This window comes from Haemorhous mexicanus, chromosome 21 (assembly GCF_027477595.1).
Source record: "Haemorhous mexicanus isolate bHaeMex1 chromosome 21, bHaeMex1.pri, whole genome shotgun sequence".
Lineage (NCBI taxonomy): Eukaryota > Metazoa > Chordata > Aves > Passeriformes > Fringillidae > Haemorhous > Haemorhous mexicanus.
In genome coordinates this window covers 3860113-3885021 of record NC_082361.1, presented here as the reverse complement: position 1 = coordinate 3885021, position 24909 = coordinate 3860113, and the positions used below count along the sequence as shown (strand labels likewise).

At 56.7% G+C, this 24909-nt stretch overlaps 1 protein-coding gene across 2 annotated transcripts in view; it reads right to left on the bottom strand.

Annotated features, from left to right (window-relative positions):
- Window positions 1-20488, bottom strand: part of RALGDS (ral guanine nucleotide dissociation stimulator) — a 53747-nt gene extending 33259 nt beyond the window's left edge. The window contains exon 1 of one of the 2 annotated variants that reach the window (XM_059865504.1): window positions 20344-20488. In XM_059865504.1, coding sequence (XP_059721487.1) covers window positions 20344-20361 — 18 coding nt within the window. In that variant the 5' untranslated portion in view covers window positions 20362-20488. Of the gene's footprint in view, window positions 1-7898; window positions 8176-20343 lie in introns of those variants that run through there. The other variant, XM_059865501.1, reaches the window with a different exon arrangement.
- Window positions 20489-24909: the final 4421 nt, after the last annotated feature.

The window sequence follows — 24909 nt, the reverse complement described above, 5'->3', positions numbered from 1 at the left end:
TGCCTCCAGGCGAAGGGCCAGATGCTCACAGCTGTCCTTTGGGAGTTCACAGCACCTGAATTACAAAGGCAGCTGTCAGCAGAATGGGATTGGGTGTTTCCCACTCCTGAGCTGTCAAGAGGAAGCAAAAATCCTGCTGCCAAAAGCTGCTGCAGCCCCAGCACACGCAGGGAGAACCCCAGCATAAGCTCAGAGAAGCCAGGAGAGGAGTGAGAACACAGGGCTGAGGAGATGCCTGCACAGAGGTGACACAAGAAAATCAGCAAATCAGATTTGGGATGCAAACAGCCTTTGAGGTTCTTATAGTCCATCATCTTTATGGAGATAGTGGCCCAAAGCCTGAGCTCTGGACCACAACACTGGGGTGCACCACGTGCTGCCCTCTCCAGACACCACGAGTGAAGCCACACACATGAGTCCTGGAGCCCAGGGTTAAAAATACCAAACATCACAAGTACTGCCCCAACTGAACCAGCAGCCCTGCCTGTCCTGTCATTGTCATATGATGGGGCAGGCAGGAGAATCTGGGGAGAGCCAACACCAAACTGCACCTGGCTGTCCCCTCTCCCTGCAGGGTTTTACCACCTCATGAGCAACTGCCCTGAAACCAAAGATGCTCTTTGCATTCAAGAGCATTTAACAGCCAGCAGTGGCCAAATCCAGGTGTTCAGACCAGGGCTTTTCTCAGCAGTGTATGAAGCTCCCTTGGCTAAATCCAGCCCTACCTGGAGGCAGCAGTGGTGCCTCTCTGTGCTTGGCAATGCCTAACAGAGACAAGCTGCTCTCTCCTGCTGGGGACACCAGCAAGCAGCCAGGGGCAGGAGATGCTCCAGAGCTGTGTGATGGCTTTGGAGCCAAGCCCAGAGCCCCGGGGCTCATCAGTGCTGCCCGAGGAGCCCTGCAGGCTGTGTATGACAGGAGGAGGTTTCAGCAACGCCACGGGCCACAAGAGCACAGCTGGTGTCAGCTCTGTGGAGGCACAGGCAGGGTCCAGCTCAAGGTGTGTCAGGCACACTCAGGATTGCCCACTCTCAGCTGTCTCTGCTGCTGCACAGCCCCAGGGCTCCTTGAAACACGGGGTAATTACCTGGGGTCATCTTGGATGGAATCCCTGGGTGGGAGATGGCCGCAGTTATACCCGTGCTCTGCTGTGATGTTAAGGGTTGGGAGTGGGGCAAACCCTCCATTTCCCCTGTGTTTGCAGCTGGCACACTCCGAATCAATGGCTGTGGTGATGGCAGCCTTGTCCCTGCAGGACCTGGAATGGGAGGCTGTGCACAGGAGGGGATGGAGCCCCGGGCAGGCAACACTCGCACCTCCAACTCAGCACCTCCGCCCAGGGAGGGCAGGATGGCCAGGGGCAAACAGTCCCTGTGCTCTGGCAAAGACCCAAGGCAGGCAGCAAACAGCCTGTGCTGGGCCAAAGCAGTCAGCAAAGTGGATTTGCCTTATTTGGATTTGCCTGGATTTGCCCAAGCACACTTGGGCAGCGCTGGCAGCGCTCACGGCACACTCCTGCAGCAGCTGCTTCTGCCAGCACTGCCCCAGCCCTCTGCACGGGGACAGACCACAGCAAATTGCACTGACAGGCCCTTAACTGCATCAAACTGCCAGGAGGCAGCTGCTCCGTGGCTGATCTGCCCTGAGTCAGGGTGCCCAGCCTTGGGGGCAGGGATGGAGCCAGCACCGGGACCTGGCTGTGCAGGGACTGGGCTGTGCAGGGATCTGGGCTGTGCAGGGATCTGGGTTTGCAAGGACTGGGCTGTGCAGGGATCTGGGCTGTGCAGGGACCTGGCTGTGCAAGGATCTGGGTTTGCAAGGACTGGGCTGTGCAGGGACTAGGATATGCAGGGATCTGGCTGTGCAGGGATCTGGCTGTGCAGGGACTGGGCTGTGCAGGGATCTGGGTTTGCAAGGACTGGGCTGTGCAGGGACTAGGATATGCAGGGATCTGGCTGTGCAGGGATCTGGCTGTGCAGGGACTGGGCTGTGCAGGGATCTGGGTTTGCAAGGACTGGGCTGTGCAGGGACTAGGATATGCAGGGATTTGGATGTGCAGGGATCTGGCTGTGCAGGGACTGGGCTGTGCAAGGACTGGGCTGTGCAGGGATTTGGATGTGCAGGGATCTGGCTGTGCAGGGACTGGGCTGTGCAAGGATCTGGGTTTGCAAGGACTGGGCTGTGCAAGGATCTGGGTTTGCAGAGACCTGGCCGTGCAGGGATCTGGCTGTGCAGGGACTGGTCTGTGCAGGGATCTGGGTTTTCAGGGATCTGGCTGTGCAGGGATCTGGGTTTTCAGGGATCTGGCTGTGCAGGGATCTGGGTTTTCAGGGATCTGGCTGTGCAGGGATCTGGGTTTTCAGGGATCTGGCTGTGCAGCCACCTCAGCAGCACCCAAAAGGCTCTGCTGATCCCATGGGATTGTCGGGATGGAAATTGAGAGCAGAGAGAGAGAAGGCTGAAAGTGCAGGGAAGAGATCCCATTTCACTGGAGAGGGAAAGTGCAAGAGGCAGAGCCTGTACCTCCGGGAGAACCACGGCTACAGAGTAAAAGCTGCACGAGGAGCCAATTCTCACATTGCCCTCAAGCTTCAGACAGAGAAGCTGGTGCTGAAGGATGGGGAGGAAGAGCAAAGAAACAGAGAAACACTCCAGGAGGTCACCTTGAACATCACATTCTTAGCTAGGGACAGGCTGTAATGCCACCAAAACCAGAGGGTTGACCTGATGTGCACCAGCTGAGGATGTGGCACAGGGTGTTTAACCTCTTCTTCTCACAAGCACAGACCCAGCCAGGCCACTTAGAAAAATACATTGAAAATAGATAGACTGAACAATTCCTGGAAACATCAGCTCCTTCTGCCTCGCAGTACACAGAATTAGCACAGCTTTAATTGCACCAGTAACTCTCTGAGGGCAGCAGTGAGAGCTGGGCAGGCAATTCCAGCCCCTGCAGTGAGCACACGTGGGGTGACCACTGGTGTGGCCACACACAGGCAAGGCACAGACATTTGGTGAGCACCAGGCATCTCAAAACCTGCAGCCAGCCTGTCCCAGAGGTGACAGAGCCCAGGCAATAATGACAAGCCCTTGGCCAGCATGAGCCCCAAGACAGGCTGTACCCCTGGCAGCGGCGTCAGATGCTGGCTGAGGCTCCAGAGGTCTGTGCTCTCATTCTCCTTCAGCAACTCTTGTCTGCATCAACCACCCTGCTACCTGCTTATTTGTAGCAACCCTGGTATTACTGGCCTGGCACTCCCAGGGCTGTATTTCTCATGTTTGTTTATTCAGTGTGGGAACAGGAAGACTCTGGATGTTTTAGCACCAGTGACCCAAACAGCAGCAGCTGGGGACCCTTTTCCCCACCCCTTTGAAACCAGTGTAAGGACTCAGCCATCACACCAACTCTTCCCTCTCTGAAGGGCAGGAAACAGGGATTGCCACCACCCCAAAAGCTCCTGGGACAGCGTCAGCCAGAGGCACAAAGCAGTGTGCTCATGGCCTCATGGATTCAGAGCTGGACGTGCACAAATGGTGTGGGATGGGCTCAGCCCTTAGCCTTGCCAGGGCAATTCCCAGAAATCCCAAGACTTTACAGAGCGCTCCTAAATCTCTGCCCTTACAGATGAGAATTGAACCTGGGTGTCTTTTTCCATAGTTTCTCGTTATCTCCAAAGAAACCAAGCCTGAGAGAAAAGGGGAGTTAGGCCAAGAGAGGGGATCGAGGGATTTGTTGTTTTTGACTGCAGCCGTGGTCAGGAAATGGTCCTAGAGCTCATTTTCAGCTCCTCCCTCTCGATAACATCTACCATATGCACGCAGTGGAAAAGAAACAGCCTTTGATACAGACACGGCAGACCTTGATTCACCACAGCTATCACTTCAACCCGGGACTGACACCAGCAGCAATTCTCCGGCTCTGTTTGACTCCCAGTTAAAGCCTTTCCAGCCCCGACAGCTTCAACCTGGGATTGACACCAGCATCAGCTCCCTGGCCCTGTCTGACTCCCAGTTAAAGCCTTTCCAGCCCGGATGGGGGAAGTAACACCATTCCCACCCAGCCCGGCAAGGATTAATTGGCTGTTTGTGCGGCGCTCCAAGGTGATACCGGGGCTGCGGACAGGAACAATGAACCTGGAAATTAGTAGCTCATTACTGCTGGTCTGAAAGTTTTCTATGTGCCACAGGACAACGTTTCACCCAGGATGCCCGGGTTGCAGGCAGCTAAAACTCTTAAAATTCCGCCGAATGAGGTCTCAAATGCGGCAGGGAATAAGCGTGTGCTACAGCAAACCCGGGAACTAATCATTAGTTCCCATCTCCAGCTCCTCTGAGCCTGGCTCTAAGGTCAAACCAAGCTTTTATCTTCTCCTGTATTTCAGTATGCTGAGGAAAAAAAAAAATATTAGAGGAATAAATTAGCATGTGAAATGTAATTTAACTAATTAGCTCACTGGAGTGGAAAATATTTGCTAACCACTTTGAAGTCAGACCGACTGCACTTATTAGGACATCAGAGAGGAGAAAGGGAGAAGGCAGAGATGGGGAGACCTCCAGGACAGGCTGTGGAGGCTGCAGGCAGGACAAAGAGATTTTCCCCTGATCTCTTCTCGCTCTGCAGTGCCGGCAGAGCCCCCGGCTGTGCTGCTCTTCCCTGACCTGCAGCAAGGGGGGCTTTCCCAGCGCTTTCCACCACGACACAAGGCTGTGCCCGCTGCATGGCATCAGCCTGGCGTGCCCTGGGATGCCCAGCAGGCAGAGGGATGCACCGGGAGCGGGCAGCAGCATCCCACCGCCGCGGGACATCGCTCCCTGCTCCCTCCCAGCCCTAGCAGGGAGGGGATGTCGCCAATTGAGCTGACAAACAGCGAGCCATAAAGCTCCATCATGTCAGGGAACGGCCTGAGATGCCACAAAAAGCCGTTATATCACTTGCAACAGCCTGCTCATTGATTTCCCCACCTTCCACACATAGAAACTGTTGCTCTTTTATTAGCAAAGCTTTGGAAATCCCTCCCCGTCGTAGCAAAAGAGGCAGTCTGGGCAATTTTGCAACTGCTGTGGCTGAATTATGAAAGGGGGGATTGACAGCCCCACTGAAAGCGATCAAGGCAGGCAGAAACGAGAGCCTCCTCTGCCTGATACACAGCACCACACCGAGGGTAACCTGGGGGGATGCTCACCCCCACCCACCCACTGAAGGTGGGCATGAGCACCTGCCTGCTGGTGAAATGTCCCCAAAGGAGACCCAGTCCATTGCTGGGGCAGAGCAGTTTCCCTGAAAAACAGGAATATGAGATGAGAACCCAACAGAGCTGCTGGCCTGGGAGAAGAGATTTGACCCAGAAATTCCAGTTTTTGTGAGGTGTCCCCAACCTGGGCTTTGCCTTGCTCTTTTTTGAAGTCAAAGCTTTTCTCCCTGGGAATCCAGCCTGCAAAAAGTCAGTGGTGTGCTCAGTGAATGGGTTTGCAGCAGGAGGAAAGCCCATTTTTAAAGCCAGGCTCTCCCACAGGGATGGCCCAGATGTGACTGACACAGACAGACAGAATCCTGCAGAAGAACCCCAGGCAATGCAGCCCCTAAACTTTTCCCAACCTGCCATCTCCAAGAAGAAAGGAAATTAATGAGCCTGAAATAGAAATTAAAGCCCTGAAATAGAGGGGGAAATGCCAACACTGCTCCCTCCCTGCTGCCCACGCAGACGGGGAAGCGACGGCAGGAGATGAGCAGGGACCTGAGGGTGGGTGTGAGACTCCAAACCCTGCCTGGCTGGGGGAATGCTTCAGCTCTGAAACAGGAGGTTCTCCATCACCCCACAGACAAAAATGCCACTCAGGATTTCCCTGCTGGGGAAATTCCCAGTCTGTGTTCTGCAGCAGATGGAGATTCCAGCGATGGGACCTGCTGTGGTTCTGCTTTCCAGGAAGGGAATTGAGCCTCAGAGCAGGGGGACATGGGCATGGAGAGGCAGAGCAGTCCCTGACCCACCTCCTGCTCACAGGGGCTGCCAGACAGTGCTCACCCCTGGGGGTTTCATCCCACTCTGCCCAGTGCAGGAGAGGGCAGGGGGTGAAAGCAAAGCTGGGAGATGTGAAAATGGGGATGCTGGAGACCCAGTCCCAGCGTGACCCCCCTGGCAGCTGGAGTTTCCCCAGGGAAGCCCTAACCTCTCCTGTCCTGCACTAACACCCCGGCCATGAGCTGAGATCTGGGGACACCCTGATGTGCCAGTTACCAACCAGAGCCTCACTGCCAGGACTGGCTGTCACCCAGCAGCCTCCAGAGGGCTTGTAGGAATTGTTAAAAAAACAACCAACCAAAAGAGAAAACAACCCAGTACTAACACATTGCACAGCTCCCTTAACAATTACTTCTCTTTTCTGCTAAAAACCAGGAACAGGACAAGCAAGCAGAGGTCCCTGAGTGACCCAGGCCAGGGCATTCCCCGTGCCTGGTCCCAGACGATGCCCAGAGCAGGGAGGGAAGCAGGGAAGCCTCCACCTGTGTCGGGCAAACCCTGAGGATCCCCCTTGCTGCAGCAGGGGCTGCAGGGAAGTCCAGCACCAGACTGCACAGCTGAGCAGGAATGGAGATGGCCTGGAGAAGCCTGGAGAAATCTGCTGCTTAGGAATCGAGCTGAAGGAGAATAAAGCACCCAGGCACTGCTTCACCCTCTTCATCCCCCGCTCCAGCCACCTCCCAGCCTCCCTCCTTCCCAGGAATGCTGCAGGCGGCACCTGCCCACCCCGGCACACCCCAGCAGCTCCGCAGTGGCCGTCACAGGTATCCTCATTATCCTCATTAGTGCAGCAACGCTGTCGATCCTGGCAAAGCCCCCCGGGCTGTTTCTAAAAATAGGAGGCTCCCTGCAAGTGCCCTGTCCCTGCAGGGACACTCAGGATGCTGGGCTGGAGCTCCCCAGCCCTGCCAGGATCCAACACACCTCCCTGCAGGAAAGTGCTCCCTCCTCCTGGGGAACTGGGCTCGTTTTTGTGCTCTCATTTCACCTCTTTAAACACACAGACAATGCTGGAGAGAAGGTAGCAGTGATTGTGACAGAACAGTTGGTGGCCATGGAGAAAATCCAGATTTAAGGCTCCTGCAGTGACACTACACGCCCTGAGCACATACAGCAAGAGATGGGCTTTCCCTGCTCCAAAAATCAAAGCAAGTTTGGCCTCGAATTTTAACAGCACCTGGATCACACTCAGAACCCTTACAAAGGTGGGACAGCGACCACTCACCACCCACCAGCCCTAAAAAGCATCACCCCTGATTTTGGGGTGTCCAGTAGCTTTATCCCAGGCCCCTCATGCACAGTCAGACTCGGGGTGTGTTTCTGCGAGGGGCAGAGGGAAGGTGGCAGGAGGAGCCCTCAGCAGGAATCCCCTGACCCACATTGGGAAAGCTCTGCCTCCCTCAATGCTGCAATCCACACCAATTTTTGCGTGGCGAACCAAACCCTGCAGCTGCAGCAGGGCGGGAGGGCAGGACCGAAGCCCACGGGTGGTGACAGTGACAGCGACAGTGACAGCAGGCAGGGCAGCCACCAAGAAACCAGGGTTTCACACCCACCAGCCACTCCAGGGCAGCAGAGCCAGGACACGCACAGCAAACCCTCCCTTTTGCATCGAGCCACAACACGAGAACGGCTTCCCCTCCCTCCCAAACCCCTCCTGTCGTTTTGGTGCCCTGCATTTGGCAAGCGCCACAGCCTGCCTCAGGATACGGCACTTGAGAGAGGAAACGGTCACATCTGGAGGCGGTGCCAGCTCTTGGCACCGGCAACTTTGCCAGAAGTTCACCACCCCCGGCTGGTGCCGGGGTGGGGTCACGGCACCTCGCTGCCCCTCGCACACCCACCGCAGCCCCGAGCCGGCCCTCGCCTTCTACTCACATCGTCATCCTGCACGCTCAGGGGGATATCCAACATGCACATCTGCACAGGCTGCACCAGAGCCTTCTGCACGTTGAACAAAGGTTTAGCCTCCATCTTCCCGGGGATGGAGGGGCTGCTCATCCTCCTCTCTCTCCTCCGCCGCTCCTCCGCCGGCAGCAGGTCCAGCCCAGGCGGCGAAACCGATCGGAGATCTCTCTCTCCCCCCTCGTCCAATTTTGTCAGCACATCTTGCCAACAGCTGCTGCTTCTGCCGCTCCTACGAGCTCTTATTTCCTCCCTCGCGAATCAAAGAGCGGCGAGGAGCTGCACCGGGAGCTGGGCGTGCGCGCCCGCCAGCAGCGCGCCCGTGTGCGCGCCCGTGTGCGAGGCTGGGGAAGCGGCCCCGGCCAGCCTGCCCCGGCTCCCTGCCTGCCCCCAGCTTCTCCTTTCTCTCGGGGTGAGCTCGGCTCGGCTCGGCCCCGCCGGGAGCTCCCCAGCCTCATCGACATGCGTGGCACTCGCCGAGCCCGCGCATTGTCTCGGAGACGCACAACAGGTCCTGCCTGCTGCTGGGTTGGGATTGTGATCAAACCGCGTCTGCGGCACTTACAGCGTTTCCCTCTGGCTGTTGTGACAGGCAAACAGGCAGAGCTGGAAGGATGAGAGGGTGTGAAACAGAGGGAGAATGAATGGTCGGAGCTGGAGCCTCCCCCTTTCTTCTCCCATCCCTGTTTTCCATTGTCAGAGGCAGTTTCAGCTCAACGCCTTCCTGTGCTCCAAGGACCACAGCGAGGCTTAAATAATTCACATCCACAGAGTGCTCGGGAACCTTGTGGCACTGAGAATGCAGCATGGCACTGGGAGACCATCGGTGCTGGTGATCACTTCATTTCTAGGACAATTGTGTGTGGAAGGTTTTGCCCAGGTGAGCATTCCCAGGTGCCTTTCCCACCAGAGAACCTGGGAATCCAAACTGGAGCTCTGCTAAAGGAAGCACGGCACAGAATCGGGTGTGAAAATCACCTTCCTACAGAATTTTCACCAACAGCAGCAGTGGAGTGGGTGTCTCAACATGGAGCAACTCGTGTTATCACCTGCAGACACAGATCACACGGGTGTTATTGCTCTCACAACCAGGAGGGAACCTGGGCCGAGCCCATGAGCCACCACCTCACCCCCAAGAGTTGCAGAGGCCGGGCTCAGTGGCAGGGGTGACACCCAGGGTGTCTCCTCCCCGCGAGGGCAGCAGGACAGGAGCAGTTTGGTGGGTTCATCGATTCACACCCAACCAGGGGAGACGCTGGGGCCAGCTACACACCCAGCAGAGGGACCGGGGTGAAATGCCAATGAAAATCCCAGACGAACAGGAGTTGGTGTCCTTACACTGCCCTTCTTGCTGAGCCCAGCAGGGGTGACATAAACAGGATGAATAGCCCCTGCTCCTCCTGGGCGCCTCGGGGTGGCTTTGTGGGTCCCACTTTGAGGAGTCTCTTGCAGGGCAAAGGTCTGGGATTGTGCAGCCTTTTCCCAGCTTTCCCGAACGCAGCCCTGCCCGAGGCCACAATCTCGGCTCGCAGCACGCCCGGGTGCCGGAGCAGAGCCGAGGAGCCCCGCTGAGCCAAGCATTCCTGCGGCGTTAGGTAAGCCGGGCTTGGCAGAGCCCCGCTCAGCGCTAAGCCAGCGCCGGGCTGACTCATCCGCGCGGGAGCCAGAGCCAAGAGCCGGGGTTAGAGGGGTCTCACACACTCACGGACCCTCCTGCCACTCGCTCTGGGAGCTGGGCCCCTTCCCAGCTGAGTGTGGGACTGGCCCATCATTCCCGGGGGAAATGCAAGGATGAGAAAACCAGCCCTTACGTGCTGCAGGAATGGGAGCTAATGGGCAAGCCTGGAACAAGACCAAGTAGGGATAAAACCACCATAAATTAAGTTTTAAGTGGAAATTAGGAAGATTTTTCATCCACCTTATGGCTGAGATGAGCAGCAGCGAGGATGAGAAGGCAGCACTGCAGCAGCCCCAGGAATGGATTTTCAGGGGAGGAGAGAGGGGAAACCACAGCTGGAACATGTGCACAAGGCAAAATTTCCAGGGCCATGCCCCTGCTGCTGACTGAGAGAATTTTGGCAACTCTTTTCAGGGCAGAGAGGCAGTGCCCCAGCCCTGGAAACTCCCTGGCACAGGCAGTCTCTGTCCTGCTCCTTCATGATTCCTTGGTGACTCAGTGCAAAGTGCATTCCCACGGAGGACTGTCCCACATTTCACCAGCACCAAACCCTGCCCTCAGCACAGGCAGTGCCCTCAGCTCTGCTTCCAGGAAAGGTGATTCAAACCTGTGCTTCAAGCCCCAGCTCGGGTTACTCACCTGCCTGCAACAATTGGTCAGCAGAGCTTGGCTTTCCAACAACAACTCTCCAGTAACAAGCAGGGCTTGGTCAGCTGAGACTGCAGCTTCCAAACATCCTGAGACAGACACAGATTTCACACTCAAGTGCCAGAGTCTCCAAGGGCTACCATTCCCAGGAACTCATCATCCTGTTCAGCAGCTGATCTGTACCATGGGGATGGGAATCTCTGCAGAGGCGGTGTGGAGGGGCAGGAGTCCCATCACCTGCTGGTTCCCTGGTTTCTAGGCCTTTCCTGGACTTCCAGGGCTAGGGACAGACTCAGAGGTTGTCACACACCTCTACCAGGGCTCAGTCTGCTCTGCTGGCCCCCACAGCCCAGTGACTTCCCACCTGGCAGCCATAAAGATGCCAAAAGGGACAATCCTTCTGGAAAAGTCACAAACCACACAGGCAGGCTGCAAAGGAAAGTAAAATTCCAAGTGCAGAGTCCCAGGAGGGACACAAGGCAAAGGAGCAGCAGCAGAGGCTGGAGAAAAGAAGAGATGCTCCAGAGATCCTTCCCAAACCAGCAGGAATGGGACACAGTGGATTGATGGGACATGGGAGCTGCTGTGCAGGGAATGCTGCAGTCAAAGGTGACCAGCCAGATGCTGTGGGCATTCACACAGCCCCTGAGATGGTGTGGAGCCTTCCCCTCCTCTGCTGGGGCCAGCTCATGCATGCCCACCCACCAGAGTCCCCAGCCACCTGCCCCAGTCACCAGGGAAGGGAACAGTCCCTCAGAGAGGCAGCAGAGTGACTCTGAGCCCTTCCCACGGGGAGATCTGCAGCAGAAACACAAAACAAAACCCCACTGTCAAACCAGCCCAGACAGGATGATCCTACGCAGGTGTTTGAGCGACAGCTTCACCCTCCTGCTCCCCCAGCCTGGCTGACGTGAGCACAAACCCTGCTGGGATCCCAGATCTGCCAGCAGAAACCATCCCTGAGCAGGGAAAAGAGAGCAGCCCTCCCCTCTGGCACAGGACTGAGGGGCTGCTGCAGCCCCACAGGGGCCAGCCCTGCCAGGGGGAAGGGGAAATCTCCTCCTGGTGCTGCCTCTGGAGGACAGGGAAGCCCCAGCTCAGGCTCTGATGTTTCTCTGTTTCATTTCATTCTGGAGCTTTATTGTGGCTGTTCCAGCTGAGCAGATAAAGCCCATCAGGAGAGCTCAGTGCTTAGCAACCATCACTGGGAAAATACAGTTTTCCAGTAAGAGTCTTGGCAGGAACAGAGCAACTGCAGGGGAAATTGGTTGTAATTCCTGTGCTGGGTGCATCCTGCTCCCAACTGCTCTGCTGCTGCCCCAGGGAGAGAATGGCTCCTGCACTGGGACATGCAGCCATTCCTTAAGGTCCAAACAGCCTCTGTCACCCTGCAAAAACATCATTTTGAGCACCCCACAACTGAACCTCTGCACAGGTGAATGCAGATTTCAGGGACAAACTCATGCACAGGAGGATCTTAGCACTGCTGAACATTTGGGATGCTCCAAAACCCAGTGACCAACCTCTCCGGTGAAGCTGGGCATTCCTGACACCCAGTGACTCACAAAGGAAGACTGACTCCAATGCTTGATGTCAAGCATCAAAGACCTCCACAAAATGAAAGAAATTCCCCAGGAATTACAATGGTGAGTTTGTTTTTCAAAGGAAATTGCAACTCCATGTCCAAACATCACAGCATCCTGCACCAGAGTGTGGTGCTTGAGAGAAATGACACAAAACCTGCAGGTTTACTGTCACTGTGTGAGGCTGATAGAAAGGCAAAGGGGGAAAGAAAGTGCCATGACAAGTAAATGGCAAATGGAAAATCCCAACAGCTCTTCCCTTTTGACACTTCTCAGTAATAGAAAGAGGAAATCTGGTTTCAAAACCACAGAAATCCCAACCAAACAGCATTTCTCTGGAGAAATGTGGTGTTTACAGAAAGCCTGTGGGTAGGTTTAGAGAGGCAGACATGGAGATGGAGCCTGGTGGGACTTCCAGGAGACCATGTGCAGGTAGGATACCTAATTCCCAGTGAAAATCAAAATCACCTTGACATCCAGGAGGGATTTCTAATGGGATACACAAAAGCACCCACAACCTGTCTTCTCCCAAACAAGTTGTGGGAATCAATCCCATTGATAAATCCCTGCACCCTCGTTTTTAGGCATTGTTTTGGAGAAGCCACTGTCATTTCCTCAAAGTCCCTCCTGAGAGCAGGCACAGCCCGGGCTGCACCTCACACCTCTGGAAAGCCTGTCTGGCATTCAGCATGCTGAATAACTTCCCCTGCTCCCCAGAATAGATACAGATGCAAAATTAATTCCCAATCAAGCCCGTGCAAAGCATGAGACGGCCTTTTAATAGGTGCAGAGCAGCAATTACCAGCGTGGAGTGAAAGCCAACAAGCATTAAAGGAGGGGTGGGGGAAAACCAATTAAGTTTCCTTGGGATTCCTCCACACATTTGCCACACACTTGAGGGATTTCCATTTCCACGCTCCCCTGGGGGCTGAGAGTGTCCCCGTGGGGAGGGGGACACATCCCCTGCCGCGGTGCCCGGGATGCAGCTCGGTCTCCATGGAGACTGTCACCGCAGCAACGGGGACCGGCCGTGCTCCTGGGGCTGCAGAGGATGCAGGGGGGCCGGGATCGCGGCTCCTGGCTGGGAAAGGGAGCACCGGGAACCCACACGACACCTTTCTGCTTCCCTGAACGGCGGGGAAAGGGATCTGCTGCCCGCGGTGCCCGGCGGAGCTCGGTGCCAGGGGATGCCGAGCTCTCCCGGTGGGCACCGGAGGGAGCCGCGCTCGGGGCTGTCATGGCAACACCTCACGGGGATTCCACGGAGCTGCGGACACAGCTCGGGCTGGGAACAGCCCCGCAGCAGCCCCCGGGTGCGCAGGGCTGCTCCAGGAGGGGATTCCTGCCCTTCCACCACCACACAGCCGTGCCAGGAGGTGGGGAAGGACCCCGTGTCCCTGGGCAGATCCCCACTCCCTCCTGCCCTTGTTCCAGTGCGGGGGGGAAGGAGGAGGACAGGACCACACAGCTCCTTCAGTCCATGGCTGCTCCCATCAGCCTTCCTGGCTCACCCCAGAATGGTTTCCCACCACACTGAGCCCTTTCAGTGACAGCTCCGTGGTGTCCCCACCCCACGTGCAGCACACGGGGAGACCCGGGCGTGGCTCTGCTGCCGGGAAATCCCTGGCTCAGGGCTCGCACCTGCTCGGTGCCTGGATTGCTGGGCTGGCTGTGCTCCTGCATGGCTGCCCCACTTGCCAGGCTGGGCACACACCTCAGCCTTCGGAGCTGGCACTGCGGGACCATGTCCCCTGCAGCTCCAAACCTAAGGAAAAGCCTCATCATTTCCCCAAACACCTGCCTGCCAGGGGAGCCTGCAGCACAGGCAGACTGGGGACGAGAAAAAGCTCCCAAATGCCAGCACATCCTGTCCCTCTAGGGCCAGCTCTGGACGCTGACCTTGCAGGGACCAGGTGGGCACAGCACAGGTGACAGCAAGGCCCAGCTGTGCCCATGCCAGCCCAGCAGCAGGACCAGGTGCTTCCACTGCAAATACCTGTTCTGGAGAAGAGAAAGATGCCAGGGGAACAGAGAGCTGAGGGTATCAGCGAGCCAGGACAATCCCCACTGTCACCCAGGGTGATTTTTCCACAGGGGTTCATCCCACCTGCCAGCAGGCCAGAGCAGCAGCTGTGTGTGGCAGGAGCAGGCTGGCAGCAAGGCCAGGGCACCTCTGTGGGCACATGCCTGCAGGCAACCAGAGCTGGTGCCCAGCACACTCTGCAGAGTTTGCCAGACATGGGGCACCCACTGCTTCACCCACTGGGCCGAGCCCCCAGCGCCGGGCAGGGCTGTTCCCTTCAGCACATCTTCCAGGGCTTGGCTGGAGCTGGAACAAACCCAAAGGAGTTGTTGCAGTCTCCCCAGCCCTGGAGCTCGCTCTCAGGGTGTCTAACACAGCCCAGCTCCTCACGTGCTGTAACCCACATCACCCATGGCCAAGGGGTTATCTGCAGATCCACACCGCTGCTCCTGGCACACAGCAAGCCCCGGGCTCCAGAGATAAGAGACACAGCTGTGGCAGCCTGCAGGTTTCCAGCCCTGCACCCTGAGCCAGGGGCTCTCCCAATCCTCCCTCTTCACCTTTTCTGCAGCCTCCAGGGGTTAAAGAATTCTCCACCACGTGCAGTCCCCTCTCGAACAGCCCAGGGCATGGGAAACACTTTTTGCACGGCCAGATTCCTGAAGGAGGCTGATTTCTCTGGAAGTTTCCCTGCTGCTCCCCACCCTCCCACTGTGGCAGAGAAGGTTCCATGGCTTTCCTGGCTGCACGGGGAGCCGGTGCCTTGTGCAGAGCTCTCCCTGCTGGGTCAGACCCGGACAGAGAGGCATTCCAGCCTGGAATCCCCTGCGGGAGGGCAGGCACAAGGCAGGGTGGGGCTGAGCAGAGCCCGAGGCTGTCAGCTCTGGTGCAGACAGCCCAGGGAGCACAAAGACCCTTCCCGACCTCCCGGGGGCTGTGGCCAGATGGGGCTTTTCCAGACCTGCCCCTGTGCAGTGAAACGTGCAGCCCGGCAGGGAGGGGCTGGGAGCCTGCTGCAGGCTGGGCACAGCTGGTGGGAGCTCCCTCTGCATCCCACAAATTCATGAACGAGCCCATCCTGCCAAGCTGCTGATGTTACTGACCACAGAGAGGAGGGCAAAGCCCCCCAGGCATTGCAGAGCAGCACCTGCTCTCGGCTTTCAGGCCAAGCCATCATTTTTTACTGGAGAAAGGGAAAACTCCTGGGTTCCAGGAATTCCTGTGCACCAGCAGCACACACAGCAGCTAGGGAACATGCAGCACTTTGGGACAGACAGGGGCTGCATCAGTACCCTGAGTGCCTGTGGGATCCCAGGCACTGCCCCAGCTGGATCCTTGCAGCTGGCACGAGTGGATTGAGAGCAGCCTCTGCATTTCAGAGAATCCCAAACTGGACCCACAAGGATCATCAAATCAAACTCCTGGTCCTGCCCAGGACACCCCAACAACCCCACCCTGTGCTTGGGAGCAGTGTCCAGGCACTCTGGGGCTGTGCCCATTCCCTGGGCAGTGCCAGCACCCTCTGGGAGAAGAACCTTTCCTGATGTCCAACTTAAATCTTCTCAATCCAGCTCCAGCCCTTCCCTCAGGTGCTGTAGTGGTCCCCAGAGAAGAGAGATCAGAGTTGCCCCTGTGAGGGAAGTGCAGACATCAGTGTCTCCTTTTGTCCAGCCAAAAAGCCAAGTGCCCTCAGCCACTCCTCAGACAGCCCTTCACCATTTTCTTTGGAAAATGCTCACTCCTCAGACAGCCCTTCACCATTTTCTTTGGAAAATGCTCACTCCATCTCCACAGATATCTCCACAAGCTCTCTCTCCACAGATGAAAAGCATCCCCTGAGGTAATTGGGAATGGGCAGGGTCACCAAGAATCTGCATCTTTATACACAGGGTGATAGGGAGGGATATCTGAAGTCTTGTCTTCATTTTGTTCAAGGCCAAAATGGCAAATTTGTTGCAAAAATCCATTTTTACAGAAGCAAGGATTTCCAGTTCTTGGCGTCCAGAACACTTTACATCCTTTTTTTCCTTATTTCCAGGAGGCCCCAGCATTGTAGGAGACACCAGGGAGGGGGCAGCTCGTCCCCTCTTCAGCAGCCCTGGCCACACAGCCCTGCTGGGCTGGGCTGTAAATGGGATGAGGCTCATTCCCAGGGGCCCTCCATTGATTTCCATTGCCTGACGACAGGAAAGCTTTATAATCCCATTAACTAAACACCCTTTCAAGCAGCACACCGGGAAGAGTGCAAAGGGGACTTGTGTAAGCAGTCAGAGCCACCCTGTGCAGCACCCAGCCCCAGGAAATGCCCCAAATGCCCCAAAAATGCCCCAAAAAGCTGGGCTGTGACACCCACAGTGGCCAGGGAGGGGCCAGTGGTGCCAGCACAGGGAAAATTTGGAAAAATTTGGAAAATTTTGTGGATCTCACCATTTAGGACCTGTGGCTGTGCTCCTGTTTCCTGCAATTCAGGACCATGGCTGTGTCCCTGTCCCTGCAATTCAGGGACATGGCTGTGTCCCTGTCCCTGCAATTCAGGGACATGCCTGTGCTCCTGTTTCCTGCAATTCAGGACCATGGCTGTGACCCTGCTCCTTGTCATTCAGGACATGCAGCAGTCCCCAGGTGTGACCAGGCTGTTCCTGCCCGCCCTGGGCTTTGCCAACCCCCCTGGCTGCCCGTTGTGATTCACACCAGGGGTGTCACACCCCCGGGGAGGTGAAGAGCTGTGGGACACTGCCGAGAGGGACAGGCAGGAAACACTCGGTGGGAAATCCGCTGAGGGATGGAGCCAGCGGGGCCAAAGGAGCGGGGCAGGGCGGCTGCCGGCGATTTCAAAGGGACCTGCTGGCTGTGCTCAGGGGTGGCCTCGACCTCCCGGGCTCGTACGGAGCCGGCCAGGCTCCTCCAGCGCTCTGCAGGGTTTGCTTCCTGCCGCCAGCCCAGGGTGTTTGTTGTGGCAGGGGAGTGGGAATGGAGTGGGACTGCACGGCAGAGGAAAGATAAAAAGGGACAGCGGAAATCCCGGGAAGCCCATGAGGAAGACTCGGGTGTTTTCAGCCCAGGGAGAGCAGGCTCACACGGCCACATCCTGTCTAGGGCTGGGGTTAGGGTCACACCTAGGGTTAGTGCCTCCGAAACCACAAAGCCCCGAGCTCCAGGCACACTGCAGCCACGAAAGGCATCCCAAGGGGAGTGCAAAACTGCCCCAACATGCCTGCCTCCACGGCTTTTTCCTCGGAGGAAGCCCTAGGCCAGGGCTGCTTTTCCTGCCTAGGGCTAGGGTTAGAGTTACGCCTACTGCTTCACCTGACACCAGGTGCCACCACTGGTGGGGCAGGGCTGGAAGCTGCACACAGGTGCTGAGCCTGGAGGGGCAGAGGAGCTGCTGTCAGCTCCCTCAGGCTGACCCTGCTCTCCCAGGTGTCCCCACCACCTGGAGTTTCCCTGGGGCAGTTTTGTGCTCCCCTTGGGATGTCTTTGGCGGCTGCAGTGTGCCTGGAGCTCGGGGCTTTGTGGTTTCCGAGACACTAACCCTAGGTGTAACCCTAACCCTAGCCCTAGGCTGGAAAAGCAGCCCTGGCCTAGGGCTGCTTCCAAGGAAACTTAGGGTTAGTGTCTAGGAAACGACAAAGCCCAGAGCTCCAGGCACACTGCAGCCGCCAAAGACATCCCAAGGGGAGCGCAAAACTGCCCCAGGGAAACTCCAGGTGGTGGTGGGGACACCTGGGAGAGCAGGGTCAGCCTGAGGGAGCTGACAGCAGCTCCTCTGCCCCTCCAGGCTCAGCGCCTGTGTGCAGCTTCCAGCTGACCAGCCCTGCCCTCCAGTGGTGGCACTTGGTGTCAGGTGAAGCAGTTTCCCTGCACAGACTGCCTGGAAAGCGTGCTGGCATCCTCGTCAGATGGGTTGCTATAGCAATGGGAAAGGTATCAGAAGCAAAATCCATCTTGATGGATAGTGCAGATTGCTCTGGAGATCACCACCTGAGATCAGAAGCCCTGACTGCCCTGATCAGGTCCAGCAATCAGGCACCATTTAGGGAATGACAGAGTGAAAACACTACGAGGAGGAGATGAAAAACGCAACCCCAACGATGCCCAGAATAACCAAAGTCCTGAAAAGCCCCTCATTTCTCCACTGAGCAAACTGGCTCAGAGATAACCCACAGCACCGAGCTAGGGGATGTCAGATCCATTGTTACAACGTCCCAGAGATTTATTCTGGAGCCTGCAGCAGTCACTGCATCCTTTGCTCATGTCTGATCAGCCCAGGCACACAGAATCGGGCGTGAGTGGGAGCTCCAGATGGAGTGGCTGAGCCATGCCGAGGAGGGACTTTGCATCTCTCCACCTGCTGCCTCCCAGCCCCTGCTGCCAGCTGGACCCTCCCTCGCTGTCACTTGTTGCCAACTCGCCCCCCTGCCCCTGCAGAGCAGCAGCAAGAGTTAACTCCGAGCCGCTGGAGCCACTTCAGACGCTGGGGGCAGATGAAAGGGAAGAGACAGGCGAATGCAGCTCCCGCCGAGCTGAGCTCCCTGCGCTCTCTGCGTCCTGCCCCCAGCCAGCCCAAGGCTGCTCATCCACCATCTGCTCCCTTCTCCCGCCCAAACGGCCAGAGAGGGACAGAGGGGATGAGCCTGCAGCCCTGGGAGCTTGGTTCAGGATGGAAGCCACCTTCTGACCCAGCTCAAGAGCAGGTTTCTGTTTTAAAGGCTGAAATTCACTCTTGCACGTGAGCCTTGGCTTTCACATGTCGGGACACCTGGAACAACACACCTGCGGCACTTAGAGATGAAAAAAACCTCCTTGTTTGCTCAGCTTATTTACTTTGCAACACTCAGTTTTAGCAGTTGTTTGTGTGGGTCTTTCCCTTAGCAACCAGGGAGAGGAACATTTACAAGGCATGAAAAATGTAGCTGTGCAGCCCTCAGAACCCTCAGGCAGGGTGCGGCTGCGGGTGCAGCTGGAAATTCCTCTTAACTGGTAGCCACAAACAACGGGACCTCAATGAATTGCACCCCTTAAAAGGCAGAGTGGCTCATCCCCTTCAGCAGGAGGAACCAGGATTTTAAACCTCTGCTCTCCACCCACGCAGGATCCTGGGCCTGGAACAAATATCTCTACGTGCCTCAGTTTACCCATGTAAGATATATCTATAAATAAATATATAAAGTGGAGTGAGCATAAAAACGTGACTGGAAGACTAAAGCTGAGACCTTAATGCAAAACATTCTGTAGGATACCACATGCAGTCCCCAGCCTGGGAGGCTTTGGACATCTCTGTCCAGACAACCTTACACCTTTAATGTTCTGCATCTCCCAGCAAGATCAATCTTCCCACTCCACAATGACAGAAAACTCATGTTCATGACCCTAGGCAGGGTCAGAACCCCAGCTCCAGTAGTTTGGCTGCCAATCCCCTTTTCCAAAGGGACATGCCACCATCTAGCACACACTGGTGTGGCACTAGGGCCTGCCTCACACACGTGCCCCCAGGAGAGCTCATTCATCTTTTGTTTACTGGGCTGGACCAAGGTGAGCGAGCTCCAGACCAAAGAGACCCACAGGGTGCAGGAGGCAGCTCTGGAACGCACATTTTCCAGTCCAAAAATGGATCCCAGCCCACTTCTCCAGCACAGCATCAGCCCTTCCCTCTATTCATTCCTGGTCTCCAAGGAGCCATTGCTGCCCACTTACACTCCCAGCACCCTCCAAGGGCAGCAGCACAGCCCCCCCTTCCTCCAAACATCAGAGGAAGAGAAAGTAAAAAGTCAGAGGAGCATCAGGACCAAACCCAGAGTCATGCTCAGGTGCCATCCCCAAATTTCATACCTTTGCTTCATCCTCCCCTACCCCAAAAGCGCCAGGGGGTTGGGAGTTCACAGCTTTAGCCCACCTCGGCTCGACTTAGCTTCTTTGGCCTCATAAACACAGCAGGCAGAGACAAGGGAGCTGCTGATGCCCCCTGGCCTGAGCGGTGCCAGGGGAGCCGGCCCTGGCTTGGCACAGCAGGCGGCAGCGCCAGCAGCATCGCAGCACAGCGGCTGCGGCAGCATCGCAGCGCCCTCAGAGCCTGTCCCAAACCGCGTCCCTTGCGTTCCCCATCCTTCAGCTCCTCCTCTCCCAGCCGCATTAACCATTATACAAACAGAAAGCGAAAAAATCGAGAGAAAAACATTGAAAAACAGACTTTCCCCCTGCTCCCTCGCCAAAGCCCCCACTGCGGACTGGGGATCCGGGCTGCTGGCACGTACAGTGACCCCGGCCCCAAGAGGCAGCAAGAGACGGACACCTGCAGCTACAGAGCCCGGCGAGCCCCGCCAGAGCCCCCCGGCTCCGCGCCCCCATCAGTCACCGCCGCGGACACGCGTGGGCCGCCCCGAGCCCCGTGTGACGAGGGCTCTGCAGGGGAGCGAGCCCGGCAGCAGCGCACGGGGCGATCCGGGCCAGTTCGGGGGCCCAGAGGCGGCGGGTGCCCCGCGCACTCACCTGGCTGTCGATCATCATCGTGCCCCGCTCATAGCCCCAGCGCCGCGCCGAGAGCCGCCGGCCCCGCTGCGGGTCCCGCCGGGGCCGCGCTCAGGGCCCCGCCGCGCTGCCCGGCGGCCGGGGGCGATGCTCCGAGCCGGCCATGGGGCCCCCGCCGCCCCCGCCGAGCCGCCAGCGCCGAGCGCCGAGCGCGGCCGGGAGAGCCGAGCTGGGGCGGGGGCGGGAGCGGAGCGGGGCGGGCGCAGCCGCCGGCAGGGAGGGGGCGGCTCCCGGCTCCGCCCGGCCCCGGTACCGGGAGGGGGGCGCGTCCGCAGCATGCAGCCGCGGGCATCTCTCCCGTGCCACCCGGGACACCCCTTGGCTTTTTGGGGTGTTTCCCCCGGCAGCGGGAGCCGTGGGAAGGCACCGTGCAGACCCCACCGGGGAGCGGGCGCTCTGGCTGGGGAGCGGGGTCGGCGCTGCGTGCGGTACAAACAGGAGAAGAGCTTGGGACCGTGGCTGAGAGAGACCCCCGGGACCCTCCCTGGGCTGTACCGAGAGCAGGGAGCCAGGGCACCACACGGAGCCCCGGCTGCTCCTCTCCGCTGAGCCCGGCACCCAAACGGGGCACGGGGGGCAGCGCTGCCGGAGCCGCGGGCGCACGGTCTGTGCGGGAGCCGGAGAGCCAGCGGGGTTGCCCTGGAAACAGCTCCGGTGCCCATCGTTTGTCATGATGAGGCCGATGACAAGAGCCATTACGGCGATGGCAGGAGGAGAAGGAGTCGGGAGAAGGCTGCGCCCGTCCGTGGCCGAGCGCTCCCAGCCGCTGCGGGGCTGGTCCTGGGCACCAAGACCCCGCGCCGGCCCCAGCAGCCACCTCCCTTTCTGCAGGGTCACAGCGGGAGTGAGCGACAAGGGACAGCCCAGCGCACCTGCCCGTGCCGCTCCTCCGTGGCTCCGGGCCAGCTGAACCAGCAGCTCCGGCCGGGGAGCGCTGCCAGGAAAGGAAAAGGTGCTGCCAGGGCTCTGCCTCTGGCACTAGATGCTGCTACAGAGCAGCATCATTCTAATTATAGTAACGGTGTCAGTGAGAAACACAGTGAGAAAAACACGCGCGTCAAAAGGTCGAGAACGATGTGATTTGCTGCTGGCAGAACTCACTAAAAGCCACACGGGAATGAAGCACTTTTTAAATGTAATTTGTACTCATCTGGCTCGCTTTAAATTGGCTGGAGGTTCAGCTGGGGAGCAGGGGGGTGATGTGGGCATACAAGCAGTGGAGATTTGTGGTTAAAACTGCCTTTTTACTCCTAAGGCTTTACACTAGTTTTACACAAAACAGCGACATTTGGTGGATCTGTGTCCAAGCTAAATATAGCACAGGAAAAGTCACGTCAGTACAGCAACACTCGTGGGGAAAGGAGGGAGTCTGGTGGGCAGGCAGACATTCAAATGTCACTCTTCAGATGGGTTTTTCTAGTGATGCTTCTCTAAATCATTTGATTATGTGGAGCAGAACGCCAGGGTTGGGGATTTACTGCGAGTAAAGTACAACCCAACCCACTCCTGTGACTCCTGCTCCAGTTCCTGCTGTCCCCAGAACGGCCTGTCACTGTCACTGTCTCACTGTCACTGTCACTCCACCTGGAGAACAGCTGCTGCTCCGTGTGTGTCACCCCTGGGGTCCCACGGGGACTTGCTGGGGCAGGAGGTGAAGCAGAGCAGGTGGGATTCAAGTGAGAAAATAAAAACCTCGGTGCTAAGAGCTGCCCTTTGAGATAGGAGCAAATCCCCACTGAGTGCAAACACAGAACAAGAGACAGAGACAGTCCCTCCCTCAAAACAGGTGAGACAAAGGGCAGGGGAGTGAACCCAGCAGCCCTGGAAGGGAGCTCCCAGCCTTCCAGCTCCTTTCCACCACCAGCTGCATGAAGGCAGCCGGATGCACGTGGCTTTAGCACAAGCTGGTTTTGTGCAGAGAATGTGTGACTGATGTTCTTACCCCTCCTCATCCCCTCTGCTCAAAGATCATCTCATTTCCGTGCCCCACAGGCACAGATCTCACCCACAGAGAGTTTGACTAAGCCAGTCCATTCATAACTGCTGCTGTGTGGCACAAAATGACATTTCTGGTCAAAACTGTCAGGGAACATCACCTGTGGGAGGGTTATGGGAAATCCAAACCAGAGAGGAAAAGAACCTGGCTAAGTGGAAATGATTCTTGTCCTATCAGTGGGGAGAAAGAGAGGATCAGAGTCTGGCCCCACCTCAAATCATATTCAGTGCTGGAAGTTTCTGTTCCACATCACACAGAGAAATTTGCCCTTTGGGGGTGGATGCACTGGGCAAGACAGCAGCAGGGAGAAGGAAAGAAACAGTGTGTCAGATGGGTGCTTAAATTAGAGGGACTATGAATGATGAGTCTGTTCCAGCTGAGCAGAGAGGGATGGAAGGGAAAAGGGGCCCTTGGGAAGGCAACAAGCTGCTGCTCTGAGGCTGGGTCAAGGGCTTGAGAGGGAAATACCTTGAGAGCACAATCACATCCCCAGGCAGTGGGGTTTATTTACATGTGGTGACTCAGTTTTCATGCAGTTCCCTGCGTTTCTGAGTCCCAGTTCCTTTGGCACAAGAACACGTAAGACAAGATTGTCCCCCGTGGTGAGAGTGGCACTGTGCTGCCTTCCTACCACGTGCCTCAGTTTCCCCACTGTGCACTTGGTGTGGGTGGGGAATGCACACCAGAAAGCAGGTCCTGGTGAAGCTCCCACAGTGCACACGAGCCTCAGGCTGCACAGTCCAAACTGGGAGAAGGAAAGCTGGCTGCTGCTGCTGGGGGAAGGGGATTAATCAGCAGGAGATGACAACACAAGTCCAGCCCTTCATTAATTACAGGAGGGCACGAGCTGATTCAGGGAGCAGCTCCCACACAGCGCTGTGGGGTTTTTTTCTGCAGACATTCTCCTCTCCCTGGAGGCACCAGGAGTTTGTAGGTACTGCTTCAAACCACAGCCCTGTGGAGCAGAACTGCGTCACACAACACAAACCATTCCCCTGGGGAGGAGCTGCAGGCCTGCCAGGAAAATAAACACGTTTGGCACAGCACAAACCAGGCCATTATGGTGTCAATCAGAGGGCTGAGGATTCAGCCAAAAGGCAGCTGGGATGCAGAGCTCAGACCAAGCCCTTCACAATTTTTTCAAAACAGGTACCCCAGAAACACAGACCACCCTCTATCACCCATCATCTGTGCTGCAGAATTTCCTCTCACAGAGGATTTATGAGTATCTGCACAGGAATCCAGTAATTAACGTGGCAGAATGAAGCCCTGTGGCTGCAAACCCAGAGCAATTTCCAGCAGAATTAAGGTGTGAGGGGAACTGGCCATTGCCACAGCTGATCTATGGGTTTGTGGCTGCTATGGAACTCCACGTTTTTCTTGGAATCTGAGTTCTTTTTTACGAGGTCTAGCCCAGCCCAGCCATGTACTGACACCAGGAGATAAAATTATCTGCCTTGACTGGACAGTTCCTTCTGGCTGGTAAAGAATCCATATGCATATATGTCTAATTAGCATAATGAGAACCTAGTTTCAGCATGGCCTTGAGGCACTATTTCATTTAACAAATAAGAAACAGTCAGTATTAATCCTGGGCTGGTTGGAAATGTATCTTTATGGAAATATTTGGATAAGTATTTTTCCTCCCAATTTTGGCTTAGGTGAGGTGCCTGGTTACCCAACATACATGGCAGGGGTTTCAGTTCTGGCTCAGTGATGTAAAGAGACATCTTCCTCCTGCACCACATCACTAAGAACAGTCTGGAGAAAATGTAATAAAGACCCTTTGCTGGATTAAGCACAAATCAGCCAACCCAGCTGCCACTGGGGCTTTGGGGCTGGAGGTATTTCAGGTACCTTATCTATATTATGGGTCCGTGAAAGCTTTTCTAATTAGTCTTCTGGAAGATGAAATGCCTGCAATGACAGTGGCAAGTGCCATTTCCAGCCTGCTCACAGGACTGAAATGGCTCGTTAAGTCATCTGCAATCAGTGGTGGGGCCCTAAAGCTTTGCATACTTGATTCGCTGCCATACAGCAATTTTCTCATGTGAAGAGAAGCAGGAACAGTCAGGCACCTCTTCCCTATTTTCCCTCTCTCTGCCAAATTAGCTGGTTTTTTTCCTCTTTTTTCTTTTTTCCTTTCCCCCCTCCCCCAACTGTTCCCTTAGAAACAGCCTGCTCACCCTTTCACCCTGCCCCTCCTGTCCCCGCAGCTCCCGTGGCCTCTCTGCTGCTCCCCCCGAGAGAGCAGGGACTGACATGCTCAGAACCTCGGTGGCACAGGGAGATGATGTTTATGGCAGCCCTGCTGTGACAAGGGAGGTGGCACAGGCACCCCTGTGCTGTGACCTCAGCCACGAGGGAGCTGGCAGGCTCTGAACGCCTGGTTCAGCTCCTCAGCACATCCAAGCAGAGGAAATGTTAACCCCAGCCCACTTCCAGCTCCAGGCTGAACTCCCAGCTCCTCCAGAGCATTTCATTGTGGAATGAAATCATCCTGTTTGCTGGAAAGGCATCAGCTCGTGCTG